Raw genomic sequence first — 26,061 nt, 5'->3', positions numbered from 1 at the left:
CCGTGCTAAATTTGATTCTGATGTAGAGCAAAATAAGAGGAAAAATAGTGCAAGATGATTAAGTAAAAACCAGGCACCACAGAAAAACATCAACAGTATATTATTTTTATTAGTTTCTGTAACCAAACTGAGAGAATGTAAATAAGACCGTACATATTTTAATACAGCGATGAAACCCCTGTACAAGTTCAACAAAAAAAAAAAAAAAAGAAAAAAAATCATTACCCTCCCTCCCTCATCCATCCTCCAAAGCAAGGACTCTTTCCCCAGCTAGGGTTGAGGTGAGGAGGACACCCTCCCCACCTCAGGGTGCATACTACTGTACATATCTGAAGGACCCTTGTCACCACAACCCCGAGATGAAAGCATTGTGGGTGGGACAGCCAGTGGAGGTGAGGCAGAGACAGAAAACAGCACTGATTGCTCTCATCAGTAAAGACAACAAAACAATAAGTGTCCTTCTGCCCAAACGCTTCAGAACTTCAGGCTTCTCATTTCAACTTTTTCCTTGTTCGCAGTCATGTTCTTGTTCCCCCCATCGTGAGGGTTCACATACACACACTCAAAGTTTTCTACTGTTTCAACAATCAACTCCTCACTGTTTCTATTCCTCTAAATAGCCCTATCCTGCTATACTCTAGCTAAGGGCACTGAAATCAATCAATAGCAGCAGGTCTGGGTGCTTTACAGTGAAGTGTGTATAGGTGTGTGTTTGTGTGACAGCAAGGATGGGTGTGAAAGCAGTGAAAGGGTGTGTGACAGTAGCCCCTACACTGGAACAGCTGTAAATAGTGATCATACATCATCCATGTAATCCTTTAAGTCCACTCAAAACTCTGCTGCCACTGCAACAGCAATCCTAAAAGGCTGTGACATCATCTCTGCGCTGCTTTAACCTTTGGCTAAATATACACGATAGTCCAGCTACAAGCTTTCCCCATTTATACCACACACAACCGACACACACACCCCACCACATCAATAATTCTCAGGCAAGGAGATGAGAGCAGAAGGCAGGAGCAAAGGCTCGCAGGCAGACAAATCAATAAATCAATCATTAAATTCAATTAACTGCTGCAATTTTCACATTTCCATTCTGGTAAAACAAAAGAAAACCAAAAATAAAATGATAACAGAATTTCTGATTTCATGTCTCCGTGCAGTAACCGTAGATGAAACCGTTGAGTGAGTGAGTGAGTGAGAGTGTGTGTGTGTGTGTGTGTGTGTATGGTAATGAGGTGCATTCCCACGTGCACAAATCTCTGGATTAGTTATGATGGGAGATTGGGCAACAAAACGTGTGCTTCACTAAATGACATCTCATTAACAAGATTGTTTTGACTACACAAACAAAACAGATTCATTCTTTCGTTAACAAAACAGGTTTCTCCTATAATATGCATGATCCTATTTGGGGGAAAAAAAAAATAATAATAAAAAGGAACAGAAATCAAGAGCTATAAAAATGGCAAACTCAGCAGCAAATCTCATTTCAATTTTCTTCCTCCAACTCGCCTCTTATCTACCGTCACAGTAGATTTCTATGGAACAACTTGTGCAGACATTTTATCGGCATCTAAATATGATGGAAGAATCCAACTCAAACGCCACCACCTACAGTGGGACAACACAGGGGAAGAAAGAAGAGGAAGAGGATTATGTATACGCAGGACAATGCCTACTCTCAGTAACCACTACCATCTGGATCTCAACTCATCCTCCTCCCCCACACTGTACCCCAGGGCTGATATGAGGTGGTGACTGAGTGAAGGGGGCTAGATTCTCTCTTCCATCCATGCATATCGTCATTTGAAGATGGGCCGGCAGCTCTTTACTTGCCCTCTTCTGGTTTGATGGCCTGCGGTTTTATGGGGCCAGTCCGTATGGGCTTGGCCGCAGAGATGGGGGGTTTGTCAGAATCTGGGCGGTCGCTGCCTGCCTGGTGGTTTGGTGCCGAGGTGTCGAGTGGGGGTTTTCCTCCCTGATCAAGTCGAGACACTTTGCTGACTTGCGGGGCCTTGAGTTGCTGCTGTTGCTGCTGCTCTGAGAAGAACTTATGAGTGGACTGGAGCACCTCAGCCCGCTGCTTTGCCTACAGAGTGATAAAGCAAAAATTAAATCAGCCAACCAGGATCATCTCATCATCTGACTGGCCTGTTAATAAAACGGATGCACAGAACCAGCAGATAGAATATGGAACCAGACCTTTAGGTCCTGTTCAGCCTTCAGAGCCGCCTGTGTGCCTCTGGGTGCAAGGGAGGGACCAGGAGGTCCTCGGGGAGGGTGCTGGCTGTGCTGTGGGTGCTGTTGGTGCTGAGGTCGGGGATGGGGCATGAGACCACCACCCAAATTGGGTGACATTGGAGGGCCCATGGGAGAGCGCTGGACACCTCCAGCAAACGAGTTAGCGTGAGGAGGTCGAACCAGAGGAGACACGATGTTGGGCTGAGAAAGAATCTGAAATGAAGAATTGACAGTTGCCTTTCATGCTAATGACCAGTGCATTATATTAACACTATCAAAATACAGGTTTTGTGATTATTATTCTACCTGTGGGTTGAACTGGCCAGGGAAGTGCTGCGTCATTCTCATGCCAGCAGAGCTAGGCTGAAACTGCTTCTGGTAAAGCATGCTGTTTATCTTACTGGACTGGCTACTTGGAGAGGTGGAGCTGGCCCTGCAGGCAGAGGAGATAAAATCATGTGAATAAAGTCCATCAAAATGACATGATGAATTAGTCATACTCGATACATTATTGAATTTGGTCTGTGTAGCAACAAGCATCTTATATTTAAAGACATGGCTCGTAGCATTGCCTTGCAAGGCTCAACCACTTTGAGTTTTGGTGCTGCTTGTGTATACACATAAATTTGCATTTTTAACTTAAATTACCGCCCTGAGGTTGTATGGCTCCGCCAACCACTCAAGTTGCAGTTTACATGCATGTCTGTCCAGACTCATAATATGTACTGAATACTTGGAAGTAAATGAATAAAAAAGGTATAAAGTGTATTTCTTTGCTAAATGGAAGTTCTCACTATATTGATGATATGTATGTATGATTCCAGTGAATATACATTGTTGACCTGAAAAATTAAGGATTATCATAGATGTATTGGCTAAACCGGTAAACATGTACTTGATTACTATGTAAAGATGGATTCTTATAGAGCATAGCTACACAAAATGTGGTGCTTTTGTTTTCTCCTGGTATTTTTAGATGTGAAGCCTCTTTATGAGCTGTAGGTGAAACTCACTCACAGGATCGTGATAGGCTAGGGGCGCTCCAATTCAGAATGACGCAGGAAGTGAAAGGCAGAATGGACGAGACAGAGAAAAGCCCGTACTGTGCTAGTTATTGTTTACTCATTGTGTCGTCTCAGTCAACATGTGTGTGAAATCTGGAATGGCCCAATTAATTCTTAAAATGATGGCTAAAAACCTATTATGAGGTCAGAATGACCATTGAGTCAAAAGCGTCACCTAATCAGTGTCAGACCAACTGTGAAATATGGTCACAATCTCCCCTTCTGTTCCTGAGTTATGGTGTTGAATAACGGCCATAAAAAAAGTGTTTTTCCAGCACATTATGTCACGTTAAAGTTGACCTTTGGGGTAAAAAAAAAAAATCATCATCACTTCATTGTTGTATCCCATTAAACATCTATGTGAAATTTCATCATAACCACTGCATCAATTCTTGAGTTATGGCCAAAAACGTGTTTTGTGAGGTCACAGTGACCTTGACAACCAAATTCTAATTGGGTCATCCTTGAGTCCAAGTGGACGTTTGTGCCAAACTTGAAGAAATTCCCTCAAGGCGTTCCTGAGATATCGCGTTCACGAGAATGAGATGGACAACCCGAATACATAATGCCTCCGGCCACGGCTATCGCGGAGGCATAAAAAAAATAAATAAATAAAAAAAAAAAGTTATGCTTGGTGTTGCTTTTAGGCGTGTCTGTGTGTCAGTTAGTAGGTGAATTTGTGGTTGTTACCTATAATGGCTGGAGGTGGGTGTAGTGCTCCTGGCGCCGACAGGAGGGGTTCCAGGCTTCACATCCATCCCACTGCCAAAGAGTTTCAGATCCATGTCCATCTGTAAAGTGTCAACACAAAATACTGCTACAGCTCCACTTTTAAAAATCCAAAACAGCCTGTGTGTGTGTCTGAGAGTCACACATACACACACTACGATACCTTGCTGGTGGGAGGCTGCATCATGTTGTGGCTGGGGCCCATGATGCCTCGGTATGGCTGGGAGACTGGGGGCTGTCGGTTGATGTTGGGGGGCTGGGCCTGGGGAGGGGTGGGAGGCAGCGCCAGGAGGGGCTGGCCTCCACCCGAACCAAAGTTTGGCAGGGACAACTGGGAACTGGGCAGAGGGACTGTCACCTGGAGACAGATTAAGACACACAAAAAGGTTACATACTAAGAAACCATCAGTCAATTAATTGATTCACCAATTAATCAGTCGAAAGGAAATTGTGCTGCTTTTTTGTTTCACACCATTGGAAACAAATGTGAATAAATGTGAGTTTGATGATTGGTAAAATAAATTATTTAGAGGTTTATAAACATTAAATGTCTATTATGTTTGCATGTAGGTTACCTGTTGCATTGCAGAACTGGGCGACTGAGTGTTGCTATAATAGCTACTCTGGCCATGTTGTTGCACCTGCCCCGAGTACATGTTTGAATGCTGATTCATTCCCTGTCGAGCCTGAACCAAAGACACAAACACGTCAGATGTAATATACACAAAATAAATAAAATACAGATGTCAGTCAATATCGTAAGGTAAAGTGAAATATTTCCTGTGAGCAGGCTGGTTACCTGCAGCAGGTGTGTGTCAATGAGCTGGGAGCCTCCCATTCCAGAGGGCTGGTTGAGCTGTGGCTCAAACAGAATGGGAATGTGCTGGGTGGAGGAGGGCTGCTGATAGGCCAGATTAGACTGAGGCTTGCCCAGCTCAGGTGCCTGCACGCCGGCATAGCTGTGCAGGGATGGTCCTGACAGCATCATGGAGGGCTGTGACAGGCTGCTCTGCATGAACGCCTGCTGAGACCTGAGGGAGGACAGATCAGGACATAGGATGAGATGAAAGAACAACGGTACTTCAAAATGGAGATATTAGCTTCAGCAGAACTGTTTCAGCTGTGTTTTGGAGCAGAGAACTGAATACCTGCGGCATTGTGTTTTACCTGTAAGGCTGCAGTGAGGAGCTGAACAGGTCCTGTGGCTGGGAGACTGGAGGACCAGTGCTGAGTCCTAGCTGAGCCTGGTGTGTGTGTTGGTGTTGGTGTTGATGTTGGTGCTGGTGCTGGTGCTGGTGCTGCGGCTGACCTTGCAGTGGAGCGTAGATAGGAATGGGAATCTGCTGCACTGCTGTTGGCTATAAGGTGAAGAGATACAGAGAGGTAGTTTCCTTCAGTACCTTCAACATGAAAAAAATAAAAATAAAATAAAAACATTCCTGCAGCATGTTACTGACCAACAGAAAATCCTACCTGCGAGAGGCCCGGTTGGAAGCCTTGCTGCTGCGCCAGGGAGGGAGGAGCCAAGCGAGGGTGGGGAGTACTGAAGAGGTGGCTAGTATCCATGTAGAAGGCTGGAATCTGAGCTGCAGAACCTGGACATACAAGGGATTACACATTAGTGATTAGTAACAGACATGAACAGTTCTTTAAATATGAAATATTTAAAGAACTGTCAGCTATGCCGGCTCCAAAAACAACAAGGAAGTTGGTATTCAAATTTGATATTTACAACATAGATGGATAAATATCTTCAAGAACAAACCCATTGCCATTTAATAATCATTTCAATGCAGCCAACATATGAACATAACCCTAATGTGACAGTTCAGTGCCATGTTTCTCTCACCTGCTGCAGACTGAGAGACATACACCTGTGGGGTCTGCTGCTGCTGGGGCAGGAGGGGAGGCACACAGCCCAACTGAGAGAAGCTGCTGCTACTATTGCTACTGCTGGAGGAGGACAGACTTCCACCCTGCAGTTGCTGGGGCTTCACCTTACAGATGTTAGGTGGGTCAGAGGCTGTGGTGGTCTTGGTGCTGAGTGATGACGTTGTATAGGTTCCAGAACCTGCAGGGTCCAAATAAACACATGGTGAATACAAGATAAGGGATGCCTGGATACTACTACTGACCACAAGCGGAAATCCCAAAAACAAAACACACAGGTAAGTCAATGTACTGTAGAGTGTCAGAGCAATGTTGAGATAAACAAGGTGTCAAACAATACTCTTGGGAGATATACAGTAGATTTTAACTGGGAGTTATGTTACCTGACAGTGAGGTGCTAGGGGTAACAGAAGCCACAGGGATCTGTGGCATGGAGGCTGAGGAGAAGGTGGAGTAAGAGGATGCACAGGAGGTGATGGGGGAGGAAGAGGAAGTGACAGGAGAATTCTTCTCCAGACTTGGGGAGTTCTCCCACGCTTTACGAGCCGATTCCATCTGAGGAGGAGACCGAAAGAAACAAATGCTTAGGTAATATTTCACTGAAACTCCAGAGAGAAGTCTTACTTGGATAAAGTAATGTTGCCTGGAGTGTGCTGTACATATGTGTACCTTTAGTGTTAAGTCAACAGTAGCAGGAGAGACGGTGCTGAGGCTGGAGCTCGGCTGCAGGGTCTCTCGTCGAGGTAGGGGCAATGAGTGGGGTAGTGCCACCTGAAACACATCAAACAAAACCCCAAAGCAGTCTTTAAATAATGCCACCTTAAAAACAACTATATGGCCCAGACGTGTAATCTCTTCAAATTAAAAAGAAAGCTGTGCAAAATATTGTGCCAGTGTAGGGATGTGTACTCACATTTGCCACCAAACTCTCTTCCATTTTGTTACCTCCTGTAGGAACACTGTCAGCCAGTGAGGAGGAGGGGGTGGTATAGTCAGTGACGGATTCCTGAGAGGGAAAGACATACATTCAGTATACACACAAACACTACTTTTTATCGTTCTTATCAGTGTTGAACTGAAAGGTTTATACAGGTATAAAATGTAATTGATAGATTCAGTCTTAAATTTTATCGAGTTAGCAAAGACAGTAATGATTTGGTAAAATAATCAATTTGATTCACGTGACTACCATTTATCTAACCACTCTGTACAGGGTTCAGTTTAGAGGTACAATTTTTGCATAGCTCAATCCAACTATCATACAAGTATGATAAAAAAATACCTTAGAGTTACTGTTGTACTCTGCTGAGGGAACTGTGATCATGCCCTCAATGTCTCCGCCCAGCTCTGGTACTGTGGTGTCATTAGTGGGAGGACTGGAGTCTGTGGCTCTACTGACGCCTCCTCCAGGGACTCCTCCCTCCAGCCCCTCGCCTTCTCCTCCACGTGCATCTTTGGCCTTGCGGTTCTTAAGAGAACGCTCTTTACCGATAGGACCTGGCTTGTACTCCTTGGTTTCCACTGGTTCCATTTCAGGAAGCTGGGGAGGAGGGGAGATTAAACATTTACATTGGAATGGACTTTTCAAGAATTAATAAGAATCAGTGTTGTCAGCTTAAAACACTGAGTTTCCTCCACAGCAGTTACCTTCTGTGTTTTGATTGGGCCAGCTCGAGTTTGTTTCTGTCTCTGTTCTTTGGGAGCAGGTAGTTTGTTTTCAGAGCCAGTTTCTAGCAACGCTGGAACTCCATCGCTGTCAGTGCTGCCTGCAGATGATGGTGCTCCAAACTGAATAGTGTCCATTGCCAATTCTACACTTCCCTCTGATCCAGGCTTCACACCCTGAAATAAAAACAGTGTTTTTCCACGTTTTAGCATTTAGCAAAAGGATCATACACTCAACAAAACATGACAAGAGGCATATTTATATTTAAAGTACCTCAGAGGAGACAGTGCCAGTAAAGGAGGTAAGAGGTTTGTTCCAGGCACTCACAGAAGGTGGCTGGGGAGGGCTGATTGGACCAACTGGAATATACAGATTACATATTTTAGACAAGAGCTTGCTGATAAATTCACTCCTGCATCACGACATTCAGGAGACAAGACAAATTTAAGATATTATTAACAAGAATGGACTTTTCTACTCACGCTTCTTGACGTCAGGAAGGACAGCAGAGCCCGCTACCTTGTTCTCCCACAGTTCTGTACCCAGAGTGCTGTGTGTCTGCGAAGGTGTAGGCGGTAGGCTTTTTGAGGTAAAGTCCACAGTGGCAGGGGGGATGGAGGGCAGAGGAGCCACTGTTCCTTCCAGAGTCTGAGGGGATGCAGCAGGCTGGGAGGGGGCAAGGTGAGGATGCTGGGGAGCAGAAATGGGGGGCTGCTGTTGAGCCTGGGGTGTGGAGGCTACAGGAGGCTGAGACTGTGAGGCCTGTTGCTGCTGTTGTTGCGATGACTGCTTTTTAGCGAATCTTGGTGGCAGCTTTCCTCCTCCTCCTCTACTCTTCTCACCAGAGCTTTTTTTACTCCAGTTCTGTAAGAGCAGTATCAGTACAGTATACTGTATCAAACAGGTATGGCTCTTTATCATAAAAGTAATGCATTGCTGTTTAAGTTTAGTAGCGCAAGCTATCCCTCCTCTTACCTGAGTAGTCTGCTCTTCCTTTTTCCGTTTCTCTTCATCCTGCAGACGTTTTTGTTGCTTGCGCGAGACCACCTCTGTGAAGCCGTCATCATTGGTGCTGGACTGTGGGTCCTCTGTGGTGGTGACCTCTGGGTGGTCATCAATGATCACAACACCTACAGTGACAGGACAAAAAAGGGATCCAGACATTTACATTCAGTTTTCAGGTGTCGAGCAGCTGGAGCCAGTTCCTGACTAATCAGTAAGAGACAGTGTCAGAGTAGAAATGTGTTTACTTACTAGCATAATTGTTAAGATCAAACTGAGAAAGAGCATTCTCTTTGGGCTTCTTGGCGGCCTGTTTGGCCTCATCTTTGCGACGGGCAGGCTGCTCTTTTCCAGACCTCTGGGCTACTCCTCCAGCTGTTGGTGCTGCCCCCTCTGAGTTCTGCTGGGCTGCAGGGCTGTTCAATTCAGAGACACATGTTGGAGACAGAATGAAAAAATTTAAGTTGGTGAGAACAACAGTATGGTAGTGAAGACATGAGACACTAAGAATGTTTAAATGTAAATTAATAATGTAATGACATGAGATTTGTGCCAATAAATCTCTCATCTGCAAGCAAAAAACTATGCCTCTATTGTTTTTTTTACCATCCTCTGACTGAAGCAGAAGATGACAAAAAAGCCACTAAACAGCAAGTGTGTTGATGGACTAGATGAAGGGAGAAAATATTTTCACTCTGTTCTCCATCAGAAATGCTGCAGCCAAGGTACAATAAGAGCCTAAAAAGACCACAACACTCATGCCATATTTAGTTATTTTCAACCAAAACACTTTGATAGCCCTTAAAACAGCCCACTTGAGGACAGTCATCTACCCAAGTGGAGAATCCTTTAAGCCAATCTGAACAGACAATACCAACAGTTTACTGAAATATATAGATTCTGCAGTGCAACTATTAATTAGGAAGAATACTATACAAAAGGTTTATTGTGTGTGAATAAACCTGTGGTAATATTCTACCACACATTGTTCATTGAGTCAACTTCATTGTGCAAGTGTTAATGTAAGCAGACAAAGTAAATGCCTAACAACAGACAAAAGCCTGATTGTTCAAACTCACCCTTTGCGGCCGGCTTTGGCCCCTCCCCTCCTCTCCCCCTTGCCCCCTGTGTAACTCCGGCCTGGTTTGGCTCCACTGTTGCCTCTACGATTCTGTCTCTCTGTAGGCCTCTGACTTGAGAAACTCCTCTTGGCTCCAGGAGCCCCTTCACGTTTTGGAGTGACCCCTCCATCAGGAGAACTTTTATTGGGGGTCAAAGAGCCCTGAGGGGGTGCAGGTGCTGGGGCAGAGGCAGTGGCTGCTTCATTAGCGGCCTCCATTGCTCCTTTCTTTTCTTCTCGCTCTCTCCTTTCGTTGAAGTCACTGCTCTCAGAGGCAGTTTCCCATTCTTCATTGGCTTGATCTGAAGAGTTCTGGTTGGACAAGTCAGGGGACTTGGTACCGACTGCAGTGATGGTGGGGCTGCTGGTCTCAGGCAAGGGTGCATCTATAGGAGAGGTTAAGTCTGGTGCAGGCAAAGTGGCTGCCACTTCCACAGGCACAGTTACAGGGGTTCCTGGAGCTCTAGAAAGGGTTGGTGAGATGGAGATTGGGGCAGGGGCAGAGCTATGGACAGCAGCAGCAGGCACTGGGAGTAGAGGGACAGGGGGACTTGGGGCGGTCTCTCCACTTGCTAATACTGCAGCCTCCCGCTCTTTCAAGCGCCTGAAGCGGGGGGGTTTATCTTGCCTTGGGGGCCGTGCTGGTCTGGATCGACGAGGCCTTTCTCTACTACTTTGAGGAGCCCCGTCCCCAAATTTCTTGCCATCACACTTAGGGGGCCGTCGGTCAGTGGGAGGATTGTCATATCTCGGTGTGGACTCTGTGTCCTCTGGTCTGAATGTCTCCATTGGTTTGGAGGGCCACTGAGAGGAGGACTCTCTAGCTGCTGGCCGTCTAAGAGGGGCTGAGCGAGGGCCGCCACGTTCCCTTGCTCCACCTCGTCTACTGTATAGTCCTCCTCTTCCTCGCCGAGAAGGCTCTCCTTTAGGAAGGAATCCTGGCTTAGGCCTGTTTTCATCGTCCCCTCTGGATCCAACCTTTTCCCCCATGTGAGGAGGTCCAAAACCTGGCTTGTGGGGCCCAGACCGGGCCTCGCCAGGGAGCTCTCGTCTCAGTGGACGGCTAGGTTTGGTGCTAGGCTCACGGTCAGAGGGTCCAGTATCACTGGCAGACTCCCTCCCACCTTCACTTTCAGAATCTGTGTCTGAACCACGGCGCCGTCTACGTTTTGGTATAACCTCAAAGTCTGAGCTCTCGCTGCGTGTCTCGCTTTCCTCCCTGTTGCGAAAGGCAGCAGCACCTCCAACAGAGGGTAAATCAGAGCGTGATCGGGGCTCTCGGTAAGGGTACTCTGTCCGGCTTCGACCACGACTCCCCCTGCCTCGGCCACTGTAAGTCCCCCGGTAGCTCCGTCCTCTGGAGTAATACTCCCCTCGACCACGTCCTTTGTAATTTGAGTCAGCAAGCCACTCTCTCTCTCTATCCTTGTCCATTTCCTTCTCCCTCTCACGTTCCCTCTCCCTCTCCTCTCGTCGGTAGGCACGTGGAGGAAGATTGGACTCTTTCCTGGAGGGCAGTTTGGGTTCTGGATGTTTTTCGATACTGGGCGGTTTGTCTGCTTTCTCCTCCTGAGAGGAAGAAGTGGGAGCCCCAGATGACGGCTGGGAGTCCCTGGATCTCTGATGGCCAGTCTGTGTTTCCTCAGGATGAGCAGCTTCTCTCTTGCCCTCACCCTGAGGTCTGGAGCCCTCAGACACAGCAGCAGCTGCAGAAGGAGCTTTGGACTGATCCTTTTTGGCCCTGTCTCCTCTTTCCCCTCTCTCGTGACGCTTCTCTCTCTCTTCTCTTTGCTCCCTCTCTTCTTTCATGTCCCTAAGGACAGGCTTCTTTATTGGCCCAGACCTGCGGACAGGTCTCTCCCCCCCTGGTCCTTCTCTGCGTCCAGCCCCTGATCTCCCACCCCAGCGTAGCTCAGCTTTCTGCTTGCTAGGGGCTGGCAGAGGCAGCTTCTCTTGTTTGTGTAGTCCATCAGCAGGAGGTGTAGCTCTGTTGCTGGTCACTGCAGCCTGGGGATAGAGTTCATTCTGGGGCTTATCATCAGCCCGTTCTCCTGTGTCCTGTAGCTCTAGTGATTTTGTTCCCAGGGGTAGCCCATCAAACCTGGGCTCATCCAGCTTGAGAGAGTGGCTGGAGCCCTGGGAGACACTCCTTTGGAGCATAGCTTGACCAAGAGCTTCTACCTCTTCCCCACTGGGTAGGCCTGGCTCTTCGGGATCAAAAGCTGCAACTACGGGGACCCTGTCTAGAGACCCTGACGCATCCTCTGGGCCCTGGGTAAATGCTGACAGGGATTCAGAAGGGTCCTGGAAGAAGTTACTTTTATGCGAGTCCAATGCACTATGGTCCTGGGGATACATAGCTGGGAGACCCCTGTCCAGATCCAAACCAGAGTCCATCCTGTAGAGAAACAATTGTAATTGTGTCATGTGCAGAAAATAAAAAGCTTCTTATTATGTTGTCATTTCTTTATTTTTACCTCGGCTCCTTGTTCTCATCCCGTCCTTTTGGAGGGGTTACAGACGGTAACGGCTCCGACTGTGGGTATGGGTCCGACCCCCATACCATCCGTGAGTCTGAGGAGAGGCCATGGTCACGAATTGGTCGGGTCAAATGGTCAAAGGAGTCAGAACTGGAGCTGGAGTTGTCACCAGGCTCTCTGCGCACAATCTGCTTGGGAGGCATCCTCCCTGAAAAGGACAAAACAGAGCAACTTTTAACACGTTTTCTGGCACATCTGTCACCTTGTCAGTACATTAATCACAAACAATAATTCTCCATTTCTATTCCACAAAACTCCCTACCAGGGTGAATGTTAGTTGGCATGTCCATGGGAGGACGTCCTGACATCATGCGGGGGTCCATGTAGGACTGCATCATGAGCCAGCGGGGGTCGAACCCCATGGAGGCCAGGTGCTGGTGGTGGGGGCCCATGGTTTGATACATGGAGCGGTGTTGCTGCTGCTGTTGGGTAGCTGGAACTCCGCCACCACCTGATGGGGACACGGAACCCCCACTCTGATGTTGTTGCCATTGTTGCTGCTTCATCTGCTCCTATGAGACCAATGAGGAATAGTAACAAAGAAAATTTAAAATCAATAAATATAATATATATCCCCAGTATAATATCATTGTAAGCAGCTGTCTTTGTAGTACTGATGGCTCAGTGTCATATCTGCTTGTTCTGACAACACAATACTGTCAAAATTGCACAGTATTGGACACAATACACAAATGCTATTAGGTACACTTGTACTTCTACCTCTATGCAACACATTATCTGAAGAAGCCAGATGTGGACACCCTTACCTGCTGTCTGAGGAAACGAGGTGGCAAAGACTTTTGAAACTGTTTGGAATAGCCTGAGGTGAGAGAGGGACGCATAGCAGCTGCTGCTTCTCCTTCCAGCTGTGGTGGTGCCACAGGGACTTCCTCCCCACTGGGGGTGTCCATGTGAGACAGAGACAGGTGGGGCTCATCCACTGCAGGAAGACAAAACCAATAGTATTGGCATCCATGACAGAATGGCAGTCAGTCGCTCATGATCATATACATGCAATCTAGAAACTAGAATTACCGCCCCGTGGTTATATGCCTCCGCCAAACAAGTTGCAGTTTACATGCATATCTGTCCACTAACAATATATGCAGTGAATACTTGGAAAGAAATTAATAAAAAATAATAATAATAAAAAGCATAAAAAAGTATCAAGTGTATTTTTTTTGGCTAAATGGAAGTTATCACTATATTAATGATACATACGTATGATTCCAGAGAATATACATTGCTGAACTGATTATTAATGAATGATTATCATAGATGTACTGGCAGGTAACAGGCACACATGTACTTGATTACTATGTAAAGATTGATTTTAGGTGAACCTCACTCACAGGATCACAATTAGCAAAGGGCACTCCAATACGCTGTTTACAGTCATGTGATTCTGATGACTGCTCGAAATTCAGAATCAGGCAGGAAGGGAAAGGCAGAATGGACGTACTGTGCTAGTTATTGTTTACTCATTGTATCATCCCAGTCAACATGTGTGTGAAATCTGGAATCGCCCAATTCATTCTTAAAAAAGGTCCGGTTTAATGATACTCGTGATAAGGTACTCGCGAGATAAGTCTGTGACTGGTTTGTCCTTTCTGGGCCACTGTTGAAAAATGGCGGTTCAGGCTCCGTGGAAAGGGACCCTCTCCCTCTGTAGATAAAAATGGCTTATTCTAAAAACGAATGGTAATGAAAAACACAATTCTTATTTTCAGGCGATTATACAGGAATGAAAACACTTATGAATATTATATTCCATTTCTGCCCCCCTAACCATGCAATCAGACCGCCGCTGGTGAGAGCTACAAAATTCGCTCTGGCTGCCTGCGAACAACACTGTAGAAAGATTCGTGGACGCTCTGACGTAGATTAAATAATTGGCAAAGTTCGTTTGAATGCCTGGTAACAAAACACAAGCGCAGGACTTCTGATTGGTTGCTGCCAAACCACGTCATAACTCATTACCATAAAGTTGCCCAGACTTAAACTTCCCACACATTTTTTTTTTTCAATGCCTCCGGGCTTCCCCTGATAACCCTGTGTTTAAAGTTACAAAGCTATGAACTGTGGGTTATTCCTTCAGGCAAAGCCTGCAGACTTACAGAAAGCGTGCATAAAGGGCTCAAAAAGTCAGCAAGAGAGCCCTCATGTACTTGACGATTTAACAGTGGGACAGCCCTAATCCTTCGCAGACGCGGAGGCATAAACAGACAATGAGCTAGCTCACCTCTGTTATCCTCTATGTTGAAATAGTCTCGTATAGGTACGGTTGTCCTGTCAGCCTGGCTCTCCTCCATCAGGGGGCTGACTTCAACCAAGGAGCTCTCTCCCTCGCTCTGGGGCTCTGGAGCTATGGTCACAGGTCTCTGGACAGGGGGGCTGGGCTGACGAGGCAAGTGAACCTCCTCCTCTACACTTGGTTCTACTCTCTCTCCTTCTCGCTCCATCCTCTCCCTGTCTCGATCCACCCTTTCAGGTGGAGGAGCTTGCACGATTGGGGCCTGTGAATGTGAAACTGGAATCGAAGGTCCAGGGCTGGATACAGGGCCAGGAGCTGATGAGGAGGCTTCTTCATGGGCAACTCCTGCATCATCATTGGTTGTCTGAGCAGGGGCAGATTTGCCCTCAGCTGCCTGGCGTTGTTTTTCATTGAGACGTTTAAGTTTTTCAGCACAAGCAGCAAGCCGCTGTTCTTCCATCCGCCGTTCCTCTTCCTCCCTCCTCCGTCTCGCTCGTTCTACAGCTTCAGAAAGTTCTGGAGGCTTCTTACGCTTCTGTCGCCAGGCCTCAGGGTCCTCATCGGCACCAGGTGGCACTGCAGCCTGTGGTTTGCTCCCACGCACAGCACCACCACATACAGAACGACTGCCGCCCTGGAGAATAAAGAAATTAGTGCAGATACAGACTCATCACCTTGTGGTTTAAAATAAACAGTGCACACACGATGAGGCTTGTGTAACTTATATCCAATTTATATTTACCTGGTAGTCCTGTGGAGCAGCTGACTTATTGTACTGCCCCATACTGCCAGGTGATGACGCTCTGGGATCTACAGTGTCGGCCCATGAGGTTTTACTGCCCCCGCGGTCCTCAGATCCCTCCTTCCAGCCCTCCTGATTGTCTGATGGCCGAGATCTTATACGCTCCACTTTACCCATCCACTCCCTGAAAATAATGTTAATATAGTTAAGACGCTGCAGCCCCTCATTCGTCCAGGAGTGTTCTATCGTAGAAAAGGTTTCAGTCGTAGTCATCTGGACAAGATGTCCACATGACTACGACTGAAACTACGATTAATATAGTTAAGTAAAAACAAAAAACACCACAGGTTATTCCAATAGACAATCACCCCAGTAAGCTAGCTCTCCTAAACCACTCACTCTTCAACTTCAGGATGCACATCAAACCTCATCACAAATGCTCTCACTGGACACAAATTGGATTCGATAACTTCATCTATCATTCTGAATCCTTTTACTCCGTATCAACTTTGGCACTTTCCACATGAGGCATTAATGCCAATCCTGCAATGCAATAACTATTTGGCTTTGAATGGTTAACTGGTGTATGTTTAATTATCTATTATACAGTGTGTTCTATCTGCAATATATGATGTCCTTTTTTTTTTTTTTTTTTTAAATTTCTTTATTTTTATATATATATTTTCATTATCACAATAATGTGTGATTGTTTTGTAATATCGGCACTAAATGTCGAATTAATTGAGTTTTTGAACTATACTATTAAGTGTTTTTCCACGTTTTAGTCTATTTACTACAAATCACAGTTTTTCACATTACTATCAGCCATGTTTCAAGGCACACCATAGGGATGTGGATTGTTTTATTTTTTATTATTATTGCCAAAGGTATATCATTACATGGTAATGCAGTAGCAAGGAAAAATTATTTTTAAAAAGTATGCATTGATGGATGGATGATGGATGCCACAGTAAGGAAATTTTCCCACCGATGAATAAATTTGTGACAACACCAGTGTTATAGATCACACCGGACATTTTACAAGAAAAGATATTCGTCAATAACGCTTAGTAGCTGCAGCGCGGCGGATTTAATTTACTTTCTTGTGCCCAGCAAATATCCATTCTGAGGAAAAATTGCAGTGGATGCAGAGGTCAAGCTCATCTAACAGGCTAGGCTATGAAAACAGAGCTAAGCAAGCTTTCATTTCCTGCAGGCATTGTGGATGCAGGACAAGCTGGCCAAGTTTAAACAGGCTGGCTTTGTAATGTTTCTTTGCAAATGCATCACAAAGAAATTGCCAGAGGAGAGAATGATGTTGAGGATGTTTTGCTGACTTTTCATCTTTAGTAGTGAACGTTAGCTAGCTACAGACTGCCATTACTTGTTACTCACATGAGTTGACATCGTGAATCAATCAACACACCTTAAATGTCAATATGACAACTTTGAACATTTGTTTTTATTGGTTGCCTTGCTTGACATCTGCTAAACTGCTGCTGTATGGAGCAGACAGTTTAGAATTGTAGCTCTGCAGTCCGACTAAGTATTGATAACATGCTTAGTATTTTACAAATTAAGAGTTTTTTAATTTGATTAACATGGGCACTGATAAGCGAAAATAAACTAAATGGGTTTTATTTCTATAAAAAAGAAAAGCAATACAACGGTAGGGGCAGTGGGCAAGTAATGTTAACAGGTGTATGTCTTAACACTGCGTAACACTGACTACCGCGGCAAGCCTACACTGGATTTCCATGTCACAATGACATAATTTGATAAAACAAACTGTGATGACCACCTAACGCAAGTCTCCAAAAAATAATTTTCAAACTCTAGTGACTTTAATTGAAGGAAAGGGTTTTCTGCAAGGCAGGAAAACAAACAAACATTTTAGGGCATGCTTTTTAAAAAGAATGTCAGTAATGTAAATTTTACATATTTTGGACTAAATTGGCTAAATACAGAAAAACACTCCTGTGGTTCTTTAATAGTGAAGCACAGGATCTAAAAAGTGAATACAAGACAATGTAAGTGTTGAAAAGTTAAGATTAAAATACTCACCAGTTTTCTCTTTTGTCTTTAGCAGCTTGGTTCTCCTCATCATCGCTGAAGTTTAGTTTCTCAGTGTAGTCCACCTCCATCTGAGCTCCTGGATTGCAGAAGGGACAGGATTGATAGATGCTAGAACTACTGTGAAATTGCCTTTTTCGACTTATTAGATGAACACTGAAGTTCATAGGTAATGTATAGCTACCAACCTGCCCAGCCCTCATCAGCATCAGTATCTAAGTTGTCCAGCTCTTTCAGTTCTGTTGCGCTGATGATAGAGGGTCTGTCTGGGTCCTGGAGCCAGGCCTGAGGGGGAGGCTGCTGGGGTCGTGCTGAACGAGGACCCCTGAAGACCCCACAGAGAAAAAAGTTCATTGTGGGACCTGGTCCAGTACATTAACAATTTTCTCTACAAAACTCAATACAAGGTACTAAAATATGTAGGTATTATCATGCGTCTGACATTTGCAAAATTTGCGCACAGGGCCGAAAGCGTGGAAGATTCCTTTTATATTGACATGAACAATTTGCTTCGTTGTTTAGGAAACTTGGGTGAATGTCTTATCAAACATCAGCTGGTATATACACAGTTTGTATAAAAACTTTTTAATCATCTTTCAACTAATTGTTGTTAATTATCAGGGAAGAATCAGTGCATTGTGTTTGTGCAATGCAATCATAAAATTAAACACATATATATAATATTTTATTTTGCTTCAATCCAGGTATCTAGGGCTTAGCCATTACAATGTGAACTCACTTTGCTCCATCTTGTGGTACAGGGTATCTTAAGTTTGCTTGCCCTGGGCCAAAAGACATTTGAGGATAGGCGTGGAACATCTAAAACACAAACACAGTAATCATCACGCAGGTTCAAGAAGAGATACACACTACAACTAGATGCAGTAACGGTGATATGCTAATGTGGTCTGTTCAGAATGTCAAACTGTGACTTACGTAGGGTGGCATCATGCTCCTGAAAGCAGGGTCAAAGTGAGTTGGCACCCCAGCAGGAGGCTGCTGCCCCCCATTAAGTTTAGGCTGAGGAGGGCCAGAGGGGGGCAACCTCTCCCTGCCATCCCTCTTCTCCCTCTGACCGTCAGTGGTTACGTTTCGCCCAGGCTCATCAGCTTCCCCTGGTGGTGTAGATGTACCAAGGCCCGTACTACCCTCCTCCGGAACCCTGTTGTCCATCTCAGGGGGGCTGGGTGCAGTGTTCAAATTCCTGCCTCCACCCTCACGCCAACTGCCAACATCTAACACGACAGAAGGAATAGAGATATTTATTGTTTGCCTTGACTTATAGTCAGGGAGCCTGTGGTTCCTGAACACCAGGCAAACAGAAAGTAATAAGTGAACACTGAATGATGTTTATGTGCATGAATGTGGCAGTACTTTGAGGTCTGAGGCTGGGGCCTGGTCCATAAGGCTCCTCCTCTTGACCGTCCCCTTTCTCCACCTCACCAGCCGCCTGCAAGCTGGGAAACTCCTGGTGAAAATGGCTACTCACACGAGGAGCTCCTGTACAATACAAGCACATTATTATTAATGCACAGAAATCCAAGATTGAATATAATAGTGACTATTATAGAGAAGCATTGAAAAGTCTAATCCTCAGTTGGTGTACAGCACCCCTTCCAACCCAACATCACATTTAGTAGAGATCAGATGATCTGCATTCAATGCAGACTGTGGTGGTTGAGTGCTGTAAACCAACTGACGATTGTGCCTTTGTTTGTTTGGACACAAGTAGGAAAATGTACTGGATAGTGTTTACAACATCCTACATAAATGCCAACAAGGACCACGGGCCTAAAACATAATAATCTACATTTTATGAGTAGGTGTAATGCTTAGGGAGCAAATGCAGGGCATATTTACCGTCTAGCTGTGTCTGCTTGCTGTTGGCCCAGGAGCGGCTGCCCCCAACCGAAAGCTCTTGAGACTGCAGCACTGCTGGTTTGTTCTGGGGTGGGGGTGTCTCCTGTTGCCTGTGGCACATAAAACAGGACCGAGTTACCAACAAAACTTAATTTGAAACATAGCCGACAGACTCCTCTTCCTTTAACTTAGACATTTCCTGTTATTCTGCGGTTCTTAACATACATGTTTATTTAGAGATTAGCTATAACAAAGGGGATGGTGTTTAGTTTCAGTGTGTTTATGCACTAAATGTTCACACACACACACACAAGTTATTTAATTTACCTCTCGTCCCCTGCCTCAGTTCGAGATGCCCAGCCACTACCGTCTTTGGGGACAATGTTGACGTTGGGGTCGTTTCCCTTGTTCTCTGCCTTCAGGCTGGGCAGGTTGGCTGGGGGGGGCATGCGCCGGCTGGCAGCAACTTTGCCCAAACTCTGGAGCCCATGTCTGGCAGCCACTGGAATGAAGAAGCATTTCACATGTAGGAGAACAGCACGATTAGAGTTTTTAAGAAGGTCAGTGTAAGAACTTGATCATCCTTAAAGATTATATTGCCTCGATATTCATTAGCATGCTATAGGGTGCAAGACTAACAGGGAATAATAGTGGGTGCGTACCTGCAGTTTTCTGGGTTTCCAGAGATTTGCCCTTGTAGGTGTTGAAGAGGCTAAGGGTTGCATACTTTGTTTTGCCATCCTTTGCCTTGGTGCTCTGCCCTGACTTCTCTGACATGTCGCTGGAAACTCATTGAGTCTGGTCCTTTGGCCTCGCCCCCAGAACCAGCCTCCTATAGACCAAGGGTGAGAGAAAAATAATAACATCTCAAAAGAGAGAGATGGGGAATGACGTGCGACAAAAGTCTCCTACCGGATGCAAACTAGGATGTTGTAGTTGTAGTTCATGATTGACGCCTTAAAAACTATACTACCAGGCTGCCGTCTGATCTGACCTTTTCTCTCTGGATACTAATTTGAAACACTAACCTCAGGGCATCTGCATTTTCCCCAAATTTAAATAATCTGAATACCTCACTGTGCGGAACTCATTAGAATTATTTTTAAGGTAACTTGAGGCCAGGGATTGTTGTGGTACTGGCCCACCGTGCCTGAATGAATGTAACTTTCAGGAGATGCACTGAATTTAGTCATGACATTGACAAAACAACAAAATGTAATTGTGGACCGGCCATGTCAGGCCAATACCCAGTTGACTAAATAAGTTCAGCGTCGGCCCCGATAACGATCTGGCGATCGGCGTTCCCCTAAATTTAAACTGTGCAAAACTTGATTTGAGGCAAACGCAAACATGTCAATAGGTCCCAAACCCACTATATTGCCTCATAGGTATTATACAGCAGGTGTTTAGAAATGGACAGACAATCTATAGGATCGGCCCACTCCCATGTTTGTCTTTTTGGATGGATCAGTATCAGCTATATAAAGCCCAAACCTTTACAGACCCTTTGTTTGTAAACCAGCTGTCAAAAATGCTCCAATGAGCTTTGCTAAAAAACACTGGAGTGTGAGCAAACTGCAGGGGAAAACGTCACAGCCAGCTGTTCCAAATAATGATATATCGAGTGTGTTAGGGAACGACACAAGACGAGGACAACTGGGTTTGGACTGGGATCCTGGGCAAAAAACCCCACTATCAGATATTTCTACCACTGACAAAACGCCAATTTTGCATGCAGTATGAAGCCGATACACAAAATGAGCAAGACACACTGACCAATGGGGAGGCACCGAGGGCAAATAGAGCAGGAATTAGGATACTTGGAGGGGTAACAAGAAACACAAGGCAGAAAGTGAATTAGAGTGAGCAGTACCATGGACAGAGAGACAGCATGTTTGGGGCTGCAGTGTTTTTGCCTAAGTGACACAGAGGTCATTTATTATTAAAAGGAGCAGTGGTGGAACAGTGTCTCTGTGTGTTGGGTGGAGCTGACAGCTCTGATGAGCTCAGTCTCTATCTGCAACTTAGCCTTGGAACACTTTGCAAAGGAACATCCACTTAAAGGAAAAGTCCTTTCGTTTGAAAACAACCTGGTTCTTATTTTGTAAAATACTGTCAATTGCAATGAATGCCCAAACCATGACAATAAAACCCAGGTTGCAATTATTTTTTTCCTTTAAAAATAGGAGAACGCTATTATTCTGTTAATATTAAATATTAATTGTGGTATCAGTAGTGATGCTAGCCAGTACATCTCCTTAGTACTTGTACTTGACAATAATCAATTTGCCGAGTTCAACCGATACTTTAGATTACGTTCTGTGGGATTATGAGCCTTCTACTATGAGGAAAAAGTCATTCTTAAAATTAGGTATTGCCTGATTTTAAATCAGAAAACTTGAATAAAGTACAACATAAAAGCATCATATTTGTTTGCCTTTCAGTCACAGACACTTCTGCATTTCTTTGTGCTTTTGCTGTAGGTGCCCGCTGTGTCCATTAAAAGTATGTAATGCCTCAGTTTATATATGCATCTTCAAATGAGTAACAATGCAATGCGACAGTGCAGGCTATACAGACACTCTTGCTTAGTATTTTCTCCTACATTATTCTAGTTCTGGTAGTGGCTGTTGATCACTGAAGGCCGAGGAATGGTGACACTTTGATGCATTACTACAATTGAGGCTTTAGGCCTGAGATACACTCTCCAGCTGTATGTAAATTGTTCTTCTAGAAACAACAATACCAGATACTAAAGGTGGGCACACACCACAAAAGATTTTCAAATTTAAAGAGGTGACAAGTGTTTTCAATGATCTTGCCTCAGTCTTTTAGGCCAACACACCATGCGCTCTGACTAAGTCCTGGTACCAGCCCCCATCGATCAAAGTGCGGTCACAAACTGCACTATGTACAACGGAACAATAAAAAGACACAAAACCTATCCGGATGAAGCGGTAATTGAAAGCCAGGCTGAGTGTGGCTTCTAAATTTGGCAGAACAGACTGATCACAAATCAGCAGACACAATTTATGAGAAACTGACAAGTGAAACAGTTGCAATTATCATCATTATAAGTCAGTGTTTCTAGTACAGTTTTGTCATGTGCAGCAGTGATGCTTGACAGGAGGTGGGGAGGCAAAACAATTTTAATGTAGCAGGAACACTTAATTATTTTAAAGTACAAGTGTAAACTGCATCACTGCAGCGGGTCTAGCAAAGTAGTAGCAGAGCTCTCTCTCTTGGCTATTGAGGCTGTTTGTCTGGGACTCCCACACACCACAGAACACACAGTGACTTTATTAAAAATGATTGGAGGGTTATCAAGAGTCCCAAAGTGGGTAGGTGTAAAAACTGAACCTTTACAAATCCCCACACTAGAAAAAAAAAACAAAAATAATGATAATTTCATCACTTATCAGTGAAAGGTGAAGTGTGTGCATAAATTCTGACATCAGAAGGATATGGGATGTATAAGGATGTGTTTGAAATAAAGGAACAAGCAGGAAGAAGGAACACTGATAAGAGTCCAACCAGCCCAAATGACAGTCCTACTTCCTCTGTGCACAGACCACAAATTATATTACCTGTTCAGTGCCATTGAGACCACAGAAGAGACCCTGGGGGTCAAAGTCACCTGGGGATGAGCCCTCTACACAAAAGGGGTCAAGTCAGTGTCCAATCCCTGTTCACTTCTTAAGTCTGCTCGATCCCTTTAACTATCAACATACGTTCACAAAAAGGGGAGGGACGCATACTACCAAGCATACAATAACATCCCTGTGACTACTGCTGCATCACAGTCCATCCATCCATCAAGGTAAGCCCTTTTGCAATACTCACAAAATACCAACATTTTTGGTGTTTCTGCTAGGCAAGAACTAGTTTGTGTGCGCATGTGTTAAGAACGTTCCTCACAGATTTTGCTGTCTACTCAATAATACAGCTGGCATTTTCTGTCCATCAAACCATGTGGCCAGTAAAATTACTTTCCTGTCTTGGTGATGATACTTAGCAATAAGCGTCGCACTTTACAGTTCGCACATGATTATTGTTCAAATTTAATAGTGGAATGACAGACAGACAGAATCTATCACTCAGGAGTTCAGCAGCGTCAGGGAAATACAAGCATCAGAGCAGTTATTTTGGAGGTCTAAATAAAAAGGCAACACAAAAAGTTAATAGAAAATGTAATGTTGTATCCACTACTTGAACTGATTAGCACACAGCATCTACCAACTAATCTAAATTTTGATCAGGGTCAATACAAGGGTTTCCGTCTCTACCACTGCTTACCGTTTTTGGCAGCGTGAACAAAAAGCATGGAAACAAATGAGGATTGGACGCCACTTAAGATTATTGTGGTTCTCAAATGCCAGGGCACCAACACCACTGACAGTCTCCCTTGGGAGTTGTTGGTAATTTCATCAAGCACACGAGAAACTGTAATGTTTTCATTAATTTGACGCTGAGGTGCTTAGAGTCAATACACAAATGAAACATTTCTTACTGCAATTTTCAAATATGCACATTGAAACACTTTAAGGGATTTACTAATGTGGTGTATAAAATGCAAAGTTTGACATCCATCTATGTTAAAGTCAGATTGTTGCGAAGTGAATCACAATACAGAAATCATTTGCATATTTTTTTTCCCCCCTTTAAAAATCAGTGCTCGAGCAAAAGATACTTCCATCTTCAGCAGTAGATCTCTGATCAGGCCATGTTATTGACTGGTCAATCAAGTGCTACTCCAATCAATATGTCTGAATGGTCTCCCTAAAACTAGGCAGATGCAGGCCAATTTCTAAACATGGATGCATATATAGAAAATAATACCATGTTACCAATTAATAATCCCCCCAGGTGGTTTCCACATCATCAAATAGTTGAATGAATAGTATGAATCATTTGGGAGTCTTTCACACCCTAACCCTGCCAAACTCACAATAAAATGGGCTCCTTTATGACCACATTTGTTGGATCTGCAAGGTATCATGAGTGAGGAGGAGAGCACTGTGCTAATCTGTACACAGTACAAACACGAATAAATCATTATACATAGCCAGCACATGTAGTCCAATTCAAATGAGATGAGATGACAGCCGCATGTATAACGTCGTATTGTTTCTGTAAATCACTGCCATTGATGAGTCTGCGGGCCATCCTTCATGAATCAAACTGCTGGTGGGCTGGGTGGCTCATACCGGCAGGGAGTAACGTTAGAGGCCCGCTTCGCCTGGAAGAGACCGGGCTCAAATAATACTTTAATTGCGGAAAAGTTATACACAAAACTACCAACACTTATAATCTACCCAGCGACACAGATTTAAATGTATAATATGAAACGTGGTGCTGTTAGAGAGCAGGCCTCCAGCTTGCATCGTTTAGCATAGTTTCGTTTCTCACTAGTCGCCATCACATCCACTTTCAGCCTTTCAGTGGCCAAAGCATGCTAACCAGCTAATGTTAGCGTTGTGTGAACACCAACACATAAGCTACTGGGGAAAAACTTCAAATTTTCAACTTGCATGACATGCAGACCCACCTGCCACCGCCGGTGCCTTCTTTGTCCTTTCGGCTGTTGTGTGGCCTGACTTGAAATCTGATTTCGGCCTGGTTTGCGGTGGACGAATCTGTGTCTGGCCGGCGGATTACAAAAGCTGGCTAGCCTACTAACCCAGTCCGGCTAACGATGGTTAGCTACTTTGCTCGCTGGCTGCCAACAAACCGCTTTCCACATGCACGGCTACTGTTTTATGTCTTCTGCGCCGTTTTAAGCCGCCAGTCTATTCTTATGTGTTCGGCCGTTACTGCGGGAACCGGTACGCGGTCCTCCCGTGGTTCCTTGTCTTTCTCCACCCGTTGTCTCGTGCCAGACCGTTTTTCTAGTGAGAGTGAGGCCCCGCTCGCGCCGCGGCCTGTCGCACAATCAAAGATGGCAGACTCTAGTTGCCAGATTTATCCTCTCACATCCCCCTCTCAAACCTTAACCCCCTGTGCAGGTGCTCAGTCACACATCTGTCAACATCAGCTTCACTCATGCAGAGAAGGGTCAGCCACCTTGATTCAGCTTTCTTTACAAAAGAGCAATACACCTCTTACCTGTCAACATTAATGGATTTGAAATTGTAGTGAGGTGTTAATGGTGTAAATAAGCACATATATTTAACACCATAAAGCCCATAAGATATGGTTTTCCTTTTAATATACTATACATTTTGTTACATTTGTGGCTGATTGCTAACATTTAACATATGATTAGAGTAAAAAATAATAAGCAGTACGCCTAATAATAGTAGCTATATTCAGTAGTAAAACTGGCTTTTAAAACCCACAGTAATTAAGCTGCATATAATGTCACAATCACTTTGTGATTTGATAACAAGTGAATACACTTCTGTACACATTATCCATTGAGATTATATTACATTATATTATTAAAAAATACTGTGAAGTTGGCTGGAGTAGGTTAATATTTGGCAACTCTACTCTACAAGTGTGCTTATAGTATCATTTGGTTTAGGAGTACACCTAATTTAATTTAGAGGAGGTTGTTGTAAATGAAGCCAGCTGTAGTGTTAAAGTCAGGTGTATGCTGCTGTAAAGAGTCCTCTTGACTAATTTTCTGACCGGTATCAATAGTATAATTTGATAGGTCTATAAAGTGGACTGTTCCATTCACAGAATACAGTTTTATAACAGAGGTGTTTAAGTGTGCAACCGCACAAACACAGCTGAATTAACAACATATATTCTCAAATATGTCAAATCCCTCATACAACACTCATACCATAGGTGTCGCCAAACCTGGCAACCCAGTCACGCGTGGACGATTCTTCTTCCGGGGTCTACCGGTGGTTTACGAGCGGCGGTT

General features: G+C 44.6%; 1 protein-coding gene across 1 annotated transcript; it reads right to left on the bottom strand.

Moving 5' to 3' along the window:
* Window positions 1–91: 91 nt before the first annotated feature.
* Window positions 92–25,137, bottom strand: prrc2c (proline-rich coiled-coil 2C). Its single transcript, XM_044198235.1, has 34 exons — window positions 24,733–25,137; window positions 19,847–20,016; window positions 19,512–19,686; window positions 19,185–19,294; window positions 18,699–18,824; window positions 18,261–18,559; window positions 18,064–18,143; window positions 17,513–17,649; window positions 17,316–17,403; window positions 15,252–15,435; window positions 14,498–15,143; window positions 13,023–13,195; window positions 12,518–12,767; window positions 12,193–12,403; window positions 9,675–12,113; window positions 8,848–9,011; window positions 8,569–8,723; window positions 8,076–8,457; window positions 7,867–7,952; window positions 7,575–7,769; window positions 7,210–7,467; window positions 6,841–6,933; window positions 6,597–6,698; window positions 6,311–6,482; window positions 5,887–6,108; window positions 5,511–5,632; window positions 5,205–5,395; window positions 4,837–5,068; window positions 4,613–4,723; window positions 4,201–4,395; window positions 3,999–4,099; window positions 2,551–2,677; window positions 2,206–2,457; window positions 92–2,092 (listed from the first exon to the last, which is right to left on the bottom strand). Exons 2-34 carry the CDS (start codon window positions 19,959–19,961, stop codon window positions 1,832–1,834), a joined length of 8,454 nt encoding a protein of 2,817 aa, XP_044054170.1. The 5' UTR covers window positions 19,962–20,016; window positions 24,733–25,137; the 3' UTR covers window positions 92–1,831.
* Between the last annotated feature and the right edge of the window lie 924 nt (window positions 25,138–26,061).

The sequence above is a fragment of the Siniperca chuatsi genome, linkage group LG6 (assembly GCF_020085105.1).
Source record: "Siniperca chuatsi isolate FFG_IHB_CAS linkage group LG6, ASM2008510v1, whole genome shotgun sequence".
NCBI classification, from domain to species: domain Eukaryota; kingdom Metazoa; phylum Chordata; class Actinopteri; order Centrarchiformes; family Sinipercidae; genus Siniperca; species Siniperca chuatsi.
The sequence above is the reverse complement of the archived record's forward strand: the minus strand, read 5'-3'. Positions and strand labels throughout refer to the sequence as shown.

Excerpts from the sequence above, each read along its gene's own strand:
- prrc2c (XM_044198235.1), bottom strand. The coding sequence starts at position 19,961 with ATGTCAGAGAAGTCAGGGCAGAGCACCAAGGCAAAGGATGGCAAAACA. Across the intron at positions 12,114-12,192 it reads GATGAGAACAAGGAGCCGAG|GATGGACTCTGGTTTGGATC; the intron begins GTAAAAATAAAG and ends GTTTCTCTACAG. Across the intron at positions 9,012-9,674 it reads GCCAAAGCCGGCCGCAAAGG|CCCTGCAGCCCAGCAGAACT; the intron begins GTGAGTTTGAAC and ends TGAATTGAACAG.